The 14,881-nt window shown below is 41.3% G+C and overlaps 1 protein-coding gene across 7 annotated transcripts in view; it reads left to right on the forward strand.

Moving 5' to 3' along the window:
• LOC135548392 (neurofibromin) overlaps positions 1-13,047 on the forward strand; it is a 72,244-nt gene extending 59,197 nt beyond the window's left edge. For 3 of the 7 annotated variants that reach the window (XM_064977937.1, XM_064977941.1, XM_064977938.1), the window contains 16 exons: positions 23-84; positions 305-446; positions 851-952; positions 1,348-1,488; positions 1,652-1,778; positions 1,870-2,001; positions 2,171-2,306; positions 2,488-2,645; positions 2,954-3,079; positions 3,879-4,000; positions 4,082-4,182; positions 4,293-4,435; positions 4,539-4,585; positions 4,670-4,886; positions 6,273-6,390; positions 6,744-13,047. In XM_064977937.1, the coding sequence (XP_064834009.1) occupies positions 23-84; positions 305-446; positions 851-952; positions 1,348-1,488; positions 1,652-1,778; positions 1,870-2,001; positions 2,171-2,306; positions 2,488-2,645; positions 2,954-3,079; positions 3,879-4,000; positions 4,082-4,182; positions 4,293-4,435; positions 4,539-4,585; positions 4,670-4,886; positions 6,273-6,390; positions 6,744-6,903 (2,034 nt within the window). In that variant the 3' untranslated portion in view covers positions 6,904-13,047. Of the gene's footprint in view, positions 1-22; positions 85-304; positions 447-850; positions 953-1,347; positions 1,489-1,651; positions 1,779-1,869; positions 2,002-2,170; positions 2,307-2,487; positions 2,646-2,953; positions 3,080-3,878; positions 4,001-4,081; positions 4,183-4,292; positions 4,436-4,538; positions 4,586-4,669; positions 4,887-6,272 lie in introns of all 7 variants that reach the window. The other 4 variants (XM_064977943.1, XM_064977944.1, XM_064977942.1 and 1 more) reach the window with 3 other exon arrangements.
• Positions 13,048-14,881: the final 1,834 nt, after the last annotated feature.

Below are 14,881 nucleotides of genomic sequence, written 5' to 3' on the forward strand. Positions count from 1 at the left end.
TGTGTTTCCCCTCCTCCACAAGGCCTGTATGAGGGACATTCCTAGCTGTAAGTGGCTGGACCAGTGGACAGAGCTCGCTCAGAGGTATGGTAAACTCACACCACCTTTTACCCTCTTCTAACGAACACTGACTCAGTGGAGCCAACCACACTGTCTGCTCTAAATGCTTAGCTTACATATTTTCTGATGATGTCAGAGCAATGTAAAGAGGCTTCAGACCACTTGATTGGCTTTTTTTTAAGGCGTGTGAATGGATTGTATTCATCATTCCCTCTTCTCTTCCTCGCTCCCTTCCCTCCATCAGGTTTGCGTTCCAGTACAACCCGTCCCTGCAGCCCAGAGCTCTGGTGGTGTTTGGGTGCATCAGTAAGAGGGTGACCCACGGCCAGATCAAACAGATCATCAGGATCCTCAGCAAGGCCAGCCCCCTGCTCAGCATAGACCGGGTCTGTGTCCCATCAATCTGCCCTGCTGCTCGCTACGTCATATTATACCCAGAATTAGGACATCTCATGGGAGCCACGTCCTGAAATACTGTACTATCTTGTCACATGTATATGTAGTGTATCTTGTACTGTGTCTTTGTCAGTGAAAAACACACACAAAATAGATTCTATCACTTCAAGTAACTGCGCTTGCATCTTTTGTACTTTTTTTTACCTGCTCAGTGACATTATAAGTCCATATGAACATCACTACTCCTAGTGGTAACTTTGCACGTTTTCAAATAGATTCTGCTACAAGTATTGGGATTAGTTGTACGGTGTCTGATCCTGTCTGTTGAAAGGGTCTGTGTTTGTATAACCTGTGCTGCCCAGACTGAACTGACCTGCTGTCTTGGGTCCCATAGGGTCTGGAGAGCTGTCTAAAGGGACCTGATAACTACAACAGCCAGGTGTTAATAGAAGCCACAGTCATTGCTCTCACCAAGCTGCAGCCGCTCCTCAACAAGGTACACACAAACACACAGATGGCGACTCTCAAAGGCTAATTTAAGAGATGTGCTAAATGTTCTGGTGAGCTAACTTCCTCTTGTGTGCGTGTGTGTGTATGTATTTGTGCCCGCCTGCAAACCACATTCTATTGAGTATAACCCACATGTTTGAAGCAGGCTGACTGAGAGGAGGGAAGTTATTTTGGCCCTGGCCTGTATGTGGTGAATTGGCTGCTGAGCGACAATGGATGTTGGCAGTAAATGGTCATGTGAGACTCGCTCTGACTGCAAGTGTGTTTGTTAGCCCTCCACGGCTCGCCTATGCACAAGGCCGTGTGTGTGTGTGTGTGTGTGTGTGTGTGTTGGACAGTAGTGGTGGTGAGAGTAAATAACAGCCTGTGTTTTTCCTTCAGGACTCCCCCATGCACAAGGCTCTGTTCTGGGTGGCCGTGGCTGTGCTCCAGCTGGACGAGGTCAACCTCTACTCTGCCGGCACCGCTCTGCTGGAGCAGAACCTCCACACGCTGGACAGCCTCAGGGTCTTCAATGACAAGGTACTGAACACACAAACATACACACGGTACCACCACACACCCATTCAGAAGGTTTGTCTTCCACAAACATTCGGCTCACATTTTCGGCCAGATCTTTTTACAGTTTCACTTTGATTTCATTATCTTTCCCTAACTTGAATTGTGTGTGTTCCTCCCTGTCCAGAGTCCAGAGGAGGTGTTTATGGAGATCAGGAAGCCTCTGGAGTGGCACTGTAAACAGATGGACCACTTCGTGGGCCTCAACTTCAACTCCAACTTCAACTTTGCACTAGTGGGTCATCTGTTGAAAGGTAAGTAGGTGGAGGTGTCTAAGCCTCGGGTCGGCTGGGGACTGCATGCATGGGGACTGCTCTTTGTCTAACCACCCACCTCTCTGTCTAGGGTACAGACACCCCTCCCCCAACACAGTGGCGCGGACCATCCGGATCCTCCACACACTACTGGCCCTGGTGGGAAAACACCTCAACTGTGACAAGTTTGAGGTGAACACCCAGAGTGTGGCCTACCTGGCAGGTGAGTTAATGGAGCACTCCACAATGAAGCCATACTTTTATTTTTCAGCCATAGTAGGATTTGTTCATATTGTCTTTAAACAATTATATTCTTTATTCGCACGGCAACTGTTTCTGTGTAGAAAATAAACTGATATAGTATTGAATTAACCTGTGAAATGTCTGTGTAGCTCTCCTCACTGTCTCGGAGGAGGTCCGGAGCCGCTGTAGCCTCAAGCACAGGAAGTCCCTGCTCCTCTCAGACGTTACCATGGAGAATGTTCCCATGGACACGTACTCTGTGCACCACAGCGACCCCAGCTGCCGGTGAATGACTACAGGGCTGACTGCTGAGTTGATGTAGAGGCTGATAGAGTAGCTGCAGCACCAGCTGACTAAGCAGAATTTGTCTCTCGCTGTATCGAACAATGTCAAAGAGGAATTTTATGGACCGTATGTGTTCACCTTTCAGAATGTTTTGTTCTTCCCTCCCCTCCCTCTGTGTCAGAACTCTTAGGGAGAGTCAGCCGTGGACGTCCCCCAAGGTGTCGGAGCGCTACTTAGTGGTCCACTACCCCACAGGGGGGCAGATCAGCCCGCGCACACGGAAGTCCATGAGCCTGGACATGGGCCAGCCTTCCCAAGCAAACACTAAGAAACTGCTGGGTAAGACACCTGTCAGTCATTCTCTGCTGCTAGATCCAGGCCTCTGACCAACAGAGGAGTTTTAACATGCGACAACTGATCGGTGGTATTTAGACTATATACATTCATACATGATTACTTGGATATCCATAGAATATCTATGCATGTATGTACTAGTTTAGGTATGGGGAGTTGACCTGTGCATGTATGTACTAGTTTAGGTATGGGGAGTTGACCTGTGCATGTATGTACTAGTTTAGGTATGGGGAGTTGACCTGTGCATGTATGCCCCATTGTTTAACATGAGTTTTTCAACGCTGGCTCACCAGGCACTAGGAAGAGTTTTGATCACTTGATATCAGACACTAAAGCACCAAAGAGGCCAGAGATGGAGTCTGGAATCACCACGCCTCCAAAGATGAGGAGGGTGGCGGAGAACGATTATGAGTGTCCAGGTCAGTTTCTCTCCTGTATACCAGACACTTACACAATGTTTGTGGCTTTTGACACTGATTTTAAAGGGACAACCTGTAGTTAAAACAATAATAAAGTGTTTTCCCCGCCACTGTTTCGGTAAAAAGCTGAGGCATGGGGCTGGAGAAATGTAACCAATCTCAAATTCATAGACCGCCACGGATTCAATAACTGACAATCAATGATATCAAATTGATCATTTTAACCATGTTCTGAGGCTATAAAGTGTTTGTTTACATTTACTTTGGAGTAAAACAACCTTATTTTGGGTCCTGATGGGGTCAAACAATTGAACTAAGCTCATGAGCCATTTTCTAAGTTATATTGGGCCTCCAGAATGGTGCTACAGTCTAAGGCACTGTATTGCTGTGCAAGAGGCTTCACTACAGACCCTGGTTAGTTCCCAGGCTGTGTCAAAACCGACCGTCATCGGGAGTCCCACTAGGTCGGTGCACAGTTGGCCCAGCGTCGTCCGGATTAGGGGAGGGTTTGGCTGGGGGGGTAGGCCGTCATTTGTTCTTAACTGACTTGCCTAGTTAAATAAAGGTTAACACACACACATATATATATATATATATTTTTTTTTTTCAAGAATCTTTGGGACATATAATTCATTTAAGTCCAAAAATGATTGTGGCAACTGCAGATTCTTTGAAACTGGCACAGGTCCCTATCGCTCGCTCTCACACCCTCGCTCTCTCTCACACCCTCGCTCTCTTTCACACCCTCGCTCTCTTTCACACACCCTCGCTCTCTCCTCCCCTCCCTTCCATTCCACAGAATCGACCCAAAGAATCTCCCACCATACCCTGAGGAAGGTGTCTGTGTCAGAGTCCAACGTGCTGCTGGATGAGGAGGTCCTCACAGACCCCAAGATCCAGGCCCTGCTGCTCACTGTCCTGGTGAGACCACTCACTCCGCTTCTCTCCCACTTCCTCTGTATTAGTTTGTGCCTATTTCTAACATGCTTGCCTCTACTACAGGCTACGTTGGTGAAGAATACAACAGATGAGTTTGACCAGAGAATCCTCTACGAGTTTTTAGCTGAAGCTAGTGTTGTCTTCCCTAAAGTCTTTCCAGTAGTGTAAGTGTTTCATTTCAACCCAATAAAGTATTTTTCCAATCCCCTTTTAATGTGTACGCATGCGTAAATAACTTTCATCCATTCATATCATCTTGTGGTTTTCTCTCCAGTCATAACCTGCTGGACTCAAAGATCAACACCCTCCTATCACTGTGCCAGGACCCTAACCTCCTAAACCCCATCCATGGCATCGTGCAGAGTATGGTTTACCACGAGGAGTCACCCCCCCTGTACCAGCCCTCCTACCTGCAGAGTGAGACTCCACCCACTCCTCCCGCCATACAGTTACAACCATGGGTTCTGGAGTGAAAATGACAATTTAATACTCATCAATGTTTCTTTGGTTTCTCTCTCAGGCTTTGGGTTTAATGGTCTGTGGAGATTCGCTGGGCCCTTCTCAAAGGTGAGCAGACACAACTCATTTAACTCTTTAGAGTATGGAAGGTTTATTGTCAGTGTTAGTAAATTACATTCCTTGTGCCAACAGCAAACCCAGTTCCCAGACTACGCTGAGCTGATAGTGAAGTTCCTGGATGCTTTGATTGACACGTATCTGCCGGGGATCGACGAGGAGACGAGCGAGGAGTGTCTGCGTACGCCCACGTCGCCCTACCCCCCGCCGGGCCAGAGCCAGCTCAGCATCACAGCCAACCTCAATCTCTCCAACTCCATGACCTCACTGGCCACCTCCCAGCACTCCCCAGGTCTGATCAGATGCAGTGTACGCACACACACAAACACATGCAGTCAAATCCAGCCCTTCTGTCTCTTGGCAGATTTGATTCTTAGGAATAGCTGTGATACTTTAGTCACCTTTATCTCAAACAAAATAAATATTTGATCCATTGACCTGTCTGCATTTTATCTTCATCTTAATATAGTCTGGCCTGTTTAGTCTTTCCATTTTACCAATCAGAAGAATAAACTTGCGCTAACAAACACATAATTAGAAAGAAATATAAATGACCCATCCATCCATTTCCAACTGAATCCAACATCATCTGAAAAGTTTGATCCACTATATGTAGCATTACATAGTGGTTCCCCAACCTGGTCCATGTGTGAGGCTTATACTCTCTTTCTTTAACTAATTAATGCCTGATCTCAAAATGGATCATTTAGTGTTCATACACATTTCATTTCATGTTTGTGTTCCCTTTTCCTCCTCATTTGTTATGCTTGATGCGGTGTATTTTATAGACCATCCCTAACAAGTCTCATTAGAGCACCCCCCCCCCCCCTGAAATGACGGGTACAACTAGAAACTATATACACTCCCCTATTTATTTGGACAGAAGCTAACACTTTTAATTTGGCTCTATACTCCATCAGATGTTTGCTGTGAGGCGACAGTACAGAATGTCACCTTTTCTGTGAGGGTATTTTCTGTCTGTTTTACTGTTTAGAAATGAAAGCACTTTATGCATCTAGTCCGCCATTTGAAGGTGTCATTAGTATTTGGAAAAATTCACTTATAGTTTATGGATGCTACCATGACTGAATTGTGATAATCATGAATGAATTACAGATAATTATGAATGAATGGTGATAATGATGTGTGAGAAAGTAATTGATGCAGTACCAGTAACAGGGGAGGTTAGCATTTTGGGGGTTATGATATCTATGCCTCTAACTTTCTCCCTCCATTATTATTCACGATTCATTCTTGATTTTCCGTAATCATGGTAGCATCCACATTTGTGTTCAGAACATATTCTATTCTGGATGTCTATATACTTTTGGAAATGTTTAATTTGTTTTAGTCCTGAAGAACATTTGAGTAATTCATGATATGCCACTATTTGGAAGAAGGGATGAGCCTCTTGCTCTATATTGGACATTTTATTTGGAACTAAAGAGACTTGATTATATAGATAGACTTGGTATGTATACTTATAATCTAAACCATATTGTCTGATAGACCTGAGAATACTGAATGAATCATTTTTTCCCCTCATGATTGATTTCTGTCACTCTTTGTTATGTTTTGTTTTTGTTAATCATGTTGCTCTTTTGTTTCCTGTCATTCCTCTTTTTTGGGTTGCCATGGTCACTCCCTCCTGTTTCTTTCCCACTCTGTGTCTGAGAAGCTTCTCTGCCTTGCTCTAAGTCCGCCGTTTTCACCCCACACCTCGTCCGGCCAGGTATTACAGCCCCTCGTCCCCATGCTGCTCCTCACTCCCAGGCACACGGCACAGCCTCTCAGAGGTGTGTGGGGGGGAAGCAGAGGCCCATCACAAAGCCAAACACTACTGGAGCGTTTGTGATGAAGTCTTTGTACATAATGTTTCAATGCCCGTACACCATATGTCCTGTTTGTTCAAAACACAGAGCAACCCTGTTGCGATAAGTTGGAGCACTTACATCAGTCCATGGGTTGACTACTCCGCCTATTGTTGGATTTGTATATAACAACAGAGAATCTCTGCAGTTTTATACACTCTTCAGGTGGATGTCTCAAAAGCGTTAGCATTTCAGTAGAATTATATAATAGAATAGGTTCTCAATTATTAGTGTGATGTATTATACCTGATGGCGTGTGTCCGTCCGTCCTCCGGCAGGCATCGACAAGGAGAACGTGGAGCTCTCTCCGACCACGGGTCACAGCAACAGCGGACGCACACGCCATGGTTCTGCCAGCCAGGTGCAGAAGCAGCGCAGCGCAGGCAGCTTCAAACGGCCCAGCATCAAGAAGATCGTATGAGAGATGCCCACCACTAGGACCCCCCCCCTACCAGGGCCGCCCATGCCAGTCATCATGCTGCACTTCTACTCCAACTCTCTGGTCTTATCGATCTCTCTCTCTCTCTCTCTCGCTCAGCCTTGATTTTCCTCAGTTTCCTTCTGTTGTTTTTCGCGTGTTTCTTTTCCCCTAACCCATCCAGTCAGCCATACTTGCTTGACGATCAACATATATTGAAGAACTGTCTGAATATGATGTTTTGTTTGTGAAGCAGTCAGTGTCTGAGTCTGCCGTTGTTTCATTTGGTCTTTTTGTGTCACATAATGAGCTACATTGGAATCCTTTTTTAAAAACAGCATCCGTTGAAAGAAAGCACTGACATTGACAACACTGCAGAAACTGTAGGGATCATAGTATCTGAAGCCATTTTGTTGTCTTGCTTCTTTTTTCTTGGTTGAATTTTCTATCATAATGACAAAGTATAATGAGAACCATTTCTGTGATTTGCACAACATTCTGTGATTCAACATGCATGTACATGTGTTTGTTTTTTGCCTTTAAGTGTTGTTAGTAGAAGGACATGTTTCTTCAAGCTGAGAGAGCTTTGACAATGGGGCTGAATTAGATCAAAATATGAGCTGCAAATGCCTCTCATTGAGACATGGACATGACAATAGAGATTGGACCTTGGGACCCAGTGTTGAGGAAAGGGATCCCTCTCACCCACCATCACTGCAGAGGGAGAGCACTACCCTGAACCACACACACCATTCTGGAGGAAATCACTGAAAGCACTAAAACCATCCTGTATTTGCAACATCTGTGAAAAGCATGGCCAACAACAGACATTAGTGGTTTACTGTGCTATGGAGGTGGGGGCTGGATGATCAATTTGCCCTGTTTGAGCTTTGTCAGGCACAATCCAATGATGGCCAAGCCATGTGTCTTCATTGGTTATTGATTGTCCAAGCTGTGGGGATTCCTCTTGATTAGGCAGTATTTTTATTCTCACATGATGGAGTGCCAGAGAGGGTCAACTAGACAGGCCACTCTGGTGTTGGAGGACAGCAGTCCTGCAGGTGTCAGAACTTAAGCTTTTAATCAGCACGCTGTTTACGTTTCACAACACTATGTCAGGGAAAGTTGGGAAGGAAAATCTGGAGGAAAAACAGGAATAGACAATGTCCTCCTATGTTGGAATGGACATTGGAAATCCGCCTTAGCTTTGAGATTTGAAATGTATAATATCTATAGTGGTAGTCTCAGTTGTAATTGTCTCATTCTTGCCCACACTTACTGTAAACACACATATATATGCACACACAACACACACTTGGGAGGTTGTTTTGTTCATTGTGTGCCTTTTCTAGGGTTTTCGTGTGTGTGTGTGTGTGTGTGTGTGTATCGTGTGTATCTATACAGTACCAGTCAAAAGTTTGGCCTCACCTACTCATTCAAGGGTTTTTCTTTATTTTTTACAATTTTCTACATTGTAGAATATTAGTGAAGACATCAACACTATGAAATTACAAATGGAATCATGTAGTAACAAAAAAGTGTTAAACAAATCAAAATATATTTTATATTTAAGATTCTTAAAAGTAGCCACCCTTTGCCTTGATGACAGCTATGCACACTCTTGGCATTCTCTCAACCAGCTTCACCTGGAATGCTTTTACAATACTCTTGAAGGAGATGCTTAGCACTTTTTGGCTGCTTTTGCTTCACGCTGTGTTCTAACTCATCCCAAACCATCTCAATTGGTTTGTGGTTGGGTGATTTGTGGAGGCCAGGTCATCTGATGCAGCGCTCCATCACTCTCCTTGGTCAAATAGCCCTTACACAGCCTAGAGGTGTGTTTTGGGTCATTGTCCTGTTGAAAAACAAAGGATAGTCCCATTAAGCGCAAACCAGATGGGATGGCGTATCGCTGCAGAATGCTGTGGTAGCCATGCTAGTTAGTAATTCTAAATAAATCACTGACCGTGTCACCAGCAAGCCATCCCCACACCATTACACCACCTCCATACATCACAGTGGGAACCACACATGCAGAGATCATCTGTTCACCTACTCTGCGTTTCAAAAAGACACGGCGGTTGGAACCAAAAATCTCAAATTTGGACTCATCAGACCAAAGGACCGATTTCCACCAGTCTAATGTCCGGTATTCTTTAGTAGTGTTTTCTTTACAGCAATTTGACCATGAAGGCCTGATTTCACGCAGTCTCCTCTGATCAGTTGATGTTGAGTTATGTCTGTTACTTGAACTCTGTGAAGCATTTATCTGGGCTGCAATCTGAGGTGCAGTTAACTCTTAATGAACTTCTCTGCAGCAGAGGTAACTCTGGGTCTTCCTTTCCTGTGGCGGTCCTCATGAGAGCCAGTTTCATCATTGTGCTTGATGGTTTTTGAGACTGCACATGAAGAAACTTTCAACGTTCTTGAAGTTTTCCAGATTGACTGACCTTCATGTCTTAAAGTAATGATGGACTGTTGTTTCTCTTTGCTTATTTTGAGATGTTCTTGCCATAACATGGACTTGGTATTTTACTAAATAGGACTATCTTCTGTATACTACCCCTACCTTGTCACAACACAACTGATTGGCTCAAATGCATTAAGGAAAACAATTCCACAAATTAAGTTAACAAGGCACACCTGTTAATTGAAATGCATTCCAGGTGACTACCTCATCAAGCTGGTTGAGAGAATGCCAAGAGTGTGCAACGCTATCAAGGAAAAAGGTGGCTACTTTGTAGAATCTCAAATGTTAAATATATTTAGATTTGTTTTAACACTTTTTTGGTTACTACATGATTCCATGTGTTATTTCATAGTTTTGATGTCTTCACTATTATTCTACAATGTAGGAAGTATTTAAAATAAAGAAAAACCCTTGAATGAGTAGGTGTGTCCAAACTTTTGACTGATACAGTATATAAACACACACACAATACCTTATGATACAAGTATACAGTCATTACTAATCAGCTGCCTGACAATAATGAACCTGTATGGTTAAATATTGTAAAACATTGTTAACATTCGGTACCTCTTGTCAAATAAGTATTCAAACAGAAAGTCCATGACTCTAGGGACCAGAGTTGCTGAGGGTTTGCATCTACAAATGTTGCACCTGTATTTAAGACAATGAAATATTGAAGTCACAACAGTATTGTTTTCAGTTAGCTCTTTGTTTTGTGAAAATTGGTGCCAATTATGTTCCAGGATCAAAAGCTAAAGTAAATCTGTCCCTGTTCATGATGTAAATAGTAAAATAATGTAAGGTAATTACAATCAAATTGTATTGGTTGCATACACAATGATATAGTTATGAATTATTTTAGAATTTAATTTAATTGCAAAATAAATATTTAATTTGAAAGATTAGAAATATTAAATAAGTAATAAGGCACACGGAGGTGTAGTATATGGCCAATATACCATGGCTAAGGGCTGTTCTTACGCACGATGCAACGCTGAGTGCCTGGATACACCCCTAGCCGTGGTATTTTGGCCATATACCATAAACCCGAGGTGCCTTATTGCTATTATAAATTGGTTACCAACGTAATTAGAGCAGTAAAATAAATACTTTGTCATACCCATGGTACAGTATACGGTCTGATATACCACGGCTTTCAGCCAATCAGCATTCAGGGCTCGAACCACCCAGTTTATAGTAAAAAATAACCTATGGTAGTAATCACCTCATGACACATATCTACTGAATAGTGTTTTCCATGTTTAAAATTAGCCTACTGAAATGCTGCCAAAAAAAAGCATTGTGAGGGATTGAGACTATTGTCAGACAGTCTGTTCTGAGAACTATGTGTATTGGGAGTAAAGCTGTACAGGGTGTTACTGGCCCTTCTTGCCATTGTCTTCCCTCATTCGTCGATAGTGTGGCACTTGTAAAGGTATAGGCATAGGGGTCAGTCCCATGATGCAGTGTGGCAGGCCCTGGGATGCTGCACCAAAGACTAGCTTGCAGTAGCGAAAGGAAAATCAAACCTGTTCTGTAGTTTTATCATTTTTGACTATCTCTGAGCCTTTTCAGTTGGTCCGATATGTATTGCACAGATAGACTGAACGTGTGGCAAACAATAGAGACTTCCCTTTCTGTAACAACAAGGTGCAGTTTGTTGAGCAGCACAGGAGTCCTCTGGTTACACCTTTCAATTTGTTGTGGAGACTGGTTCCTCATTTCTGCTGTTTGAGGTTACCAGTGCCATACATTGAGTCCAAGTCATGGTTGTTTTGGATGCTTGTGCCAACTCCTTCAGAATGTTTTTTTGTAAATGACTTGTTATCATAATGATTATCCTGGGGTAAAACACAATTCCATGAGATGTTTTTTGACTTGCCTTTGCTGAGGAGAGCATGTGCATTATGTACACTGAGTAGGAGTTGGTGTATAGAGATAGGAGGGAGGATATGAAGACTTGACAGTTTAAAAAAACACTAGTGTTTTACTGGCCATTTAGTTTGTCCCATACATCCAGCCATCTTAACAATCAACAACCATGCTCAAACATACATTTGTTTTCCTATTCTATTAATCTGGTTTAGATTTGACATGATGACCACAAGAAAATGAACAATGTGCACACTTAGTTGTTTTTTCCAAATTCAAAGTGTGTTGGTGCTGTTGAGAGGTAATGAACCTTGTGTGATGAAGTTGAACTCCATGCCTGGATTTTGTTTACAAATGTTTTATTATACTTGAATCAGGAGGATATGTCCAGAAGAAGCAGTTCCACATCATGGAAAGGGAAAAAAAAGATTTAAAGATAAAATGGAGCAAGTTTACCAAACGTAATCAACAAGATTTCAAAAGATCTAGTGTGAAGGAAACCAAAGTTAAGGAACGGCAATATAGTACAAACAAACTCTAAAACTACTGTGTATTGATAAAGTCCTCTGAGAAGTCCAATAAACTAACCCACAAATAACAGTTTGCTTTTTTTATGGGAATGAGAGATGATACAACTAGTGAAAGAGAGATGGACCAAGCTATGAATCAATGCTTTTTAGTCAAAATCGCAGCTTTCGTCATCATGCACTATGATGTGTGTATCGTGAAGGTATCGGTTATTTAGTTCTGTCCTCATCAGACTTTTAGGAACTGTACAGATCTATTTCAAGCGCATATGCTTTGAAGAGTGAACCCAACCAACTGTTTCTATTTGATATTTCTTTATTTGACAGTGTATAGCAGGCGGACAGAACACTGATAACCCTATCTTCAATAGACCCCTTCTCAGTGTCTCATCTGAAAGGTTAGGCTGGAGGGAATGTTTTTGCCTTGGTTTTACTCAATGGAAATGTGCCACTTTAAAGAACTGAAAGGAATGAATTCACATACAATGTGTCCTAAATTGAATGAATTGAACATGTCTGTACTTGAAGGCTCTAACATTTATTTGCAGCAGCATAGGAGAGAGAGTATATAGATATCAGTTAACCACTTTGATCAATGCAAAGGATAAAACAATGTAAAAATGTATTTTCTCTTTAAACGTTGCTTTTAATATACAGGAATGGCCATTTGGACTTCCTTTCAAAATGGTAAAGCATAGAAATGAAAAAGTTTTAGATGCAGAGCACCCCCACCACCTGTTATCACACTAATACCAGAGGAAAGTGTGGGAGCAGACACTTGTCTCTGAAAGGCAGACTGAGCTCTCTGTAAATGTGTTGTTGGTTTTCATGATTCTCAACTGAAGTCAATTGTGTCTTGCGCTGGTGTGATATCTCCTAATTTGGCACATTTCAAGGTTATGCAAAATATTTTTAACCACTGGCCACAGTTTTACTGTTTCTTTCCCTCATTTTTTTACACAGTAAGCTCCACCTCTGTAAATAATTTTGTGTAAAAATTGACAAAGGTATATTTACTACACTGTAAATACATGTGATGATATATTGTATTATTTAGCTTTTTGTAAAGCAGTTAGTTGCTGTACATGTAAAACATACAAATTGAATTATTCTAGTGTTAGTAATGATGACCTCTCCATCATGTCACTGCATTGTCATTAACTATATTGAGGAAAATAAAAGGTTCAAATCGAGGATATAGATGACTGTGTACTCTAAACCTCCACTGTATGATATAGGTTGCTGTCCTCATCTGACATTTACAGATGTTGCCCTAATAAATAATTTCTGTCTGACCTCTAGCTGCTGGAGTCATATTTGAAGATAATGTATGTGTGTTTTTGAATGTGCTTTTGATGTACAATTTTTTGATGATGAAAAATAGTGCTCCCCCTCCCTAATTAGTAAAATAAGAGAGAAAAAAAATAAACCTCACAGGGCCATAAGCAAATAGGGATATGAATTAGAATTAATCAGGGGGATTTTTCCACAAATAGACAGGTGTTATCTAATTTGTAGTGAGATCATTTATTTATTTTGGGATATGAATACTGAGTATGTCCAATACACCGTCGTCCCATTCTATTGGTAAACTGCACGGTAACGTAAAAGGTCCGATACCTAATATATTGCTTTTATCATAATTCGGATTTAATCCAGAGAGGTTAGGAAAAGTATCTAGATCCTCTATGAGGCTGTGGAGGGATCCACGTTGCTGATTTGAAATGAAACATGAATCGTCAGTGTACAATGACACCTTTTTTCTTAAGCCCTGGAGTTCTAGCCCCTTGATATTATTGTTGGATTTTAATAGCTAATATTTTGATGGCCATAATATGTAAATACTCCTCTTAACAATGTATTACTTTCTGAGAAGTAGCCATTATTTACTATTTTACACCTGGTGTTACAATACATAACTTTTATCCATTGTATAAGAGATTCTACCAAATAAAAATTATCCAAACGTTTATATATAAATTCCAGTCGTACTTTATCAAATGCATTTTCAATGTCAGCTATGAATACCAGGCCTGGTTTCCCAGTTGTGTCATAGTGTTCTATTGTTTACAGTACTTTATAGTCTTATATTATCTCCACTGTGGTGTCCATGTAAAAAACCTGTCTGATTAGGATGAATAATATCTGACAATACCTTTTTAATTCTATGCGTTATGCACTTTGCTAGGATTTTGGCACCACAACAATGAAGTATAAAGGGGTCTTCAGTTTTTTTAGGTGGACTGGATCTTTATATTTACCATCTGGGTCCTGTTGCAGTAATAGTGAAATTAGACCTTCTTGCTCAGTATCTGATAGTCTATCATTTTTATAGGAGTTGTGAAACATGTTAATAACAGACCTTTGAATACAAAGAAAAATATTTGATATACCTCAACTGGTATGCCATTCAGCCCTGGAGTTTTTCCGGACATGAAGGCTTTAATTGTATCTAGAAGTTCCTCCTCTATAATTGGGCCTTCACATGAGTCTTTCTGTACAGCTGTACATTTTACACTATTCATTGAAAAAAATAATGGATGATGCAAACATTTGTAACAAGTTTCAATAAATTATTTTTGGTAGCATTTCTTTGAAGATTAAAAAATAGATATATTTGTTACAATATATTCCATCCAGTTTAATATATTACAAAAAATAAAGCACACTTGATCTTTCTTGAATAAGTTCCTCCATTTATTTTTGTTTTTCCTCTGACTTATTCGGTGCCTCTGTTACAGTATTTATTGCTATATACAGTTCCAGTCAAAGGTTTGGACACACCTACTCATTCAAAGGTTTTTCTTTATTTTTTACTATTTTCTACATTGTAGAATAATAGTTAAGACATCCAAACTATGAAATAACACATATAGAATCATGTAATGTTCTTAATAATGTGTTTGAGCCAATGAGTTGTGTTGTGTCAAGGTAGGGGTGGTATACAGATGAGAGGCCTATTTGGTAAAAGACAGCTCAAAAAAAGCAAAGTCCATTGTTACTTTAAGAAAGGAAGGTCAGCCAATCTGGAAAATGTCACTACCTTTGAAAGTTTCTTCACGTGCAGTTGCAAAAACCATCTATGATGCTATGATGAACCTGGCTATGATGAACCTGGCTCTCATGAGG

The sequence above is a fragment of the Oncorhynchus masou genome, chromosome 11 (genome assembly GCF_036934945.1).
Source record: "Oncorhynchus masou masou isolate Uvic2021 chromosome 11, UVic_Omas_1.1, whole genome shotgun sequence".
In the NCBI taxonomy this organism is placed as follows: Eukaryota; Metazoa; Chordata; class Actinopteri; order Salmoniformes; family Salmonidae; genus Oncorhynchus; species Oncorhynchus masou.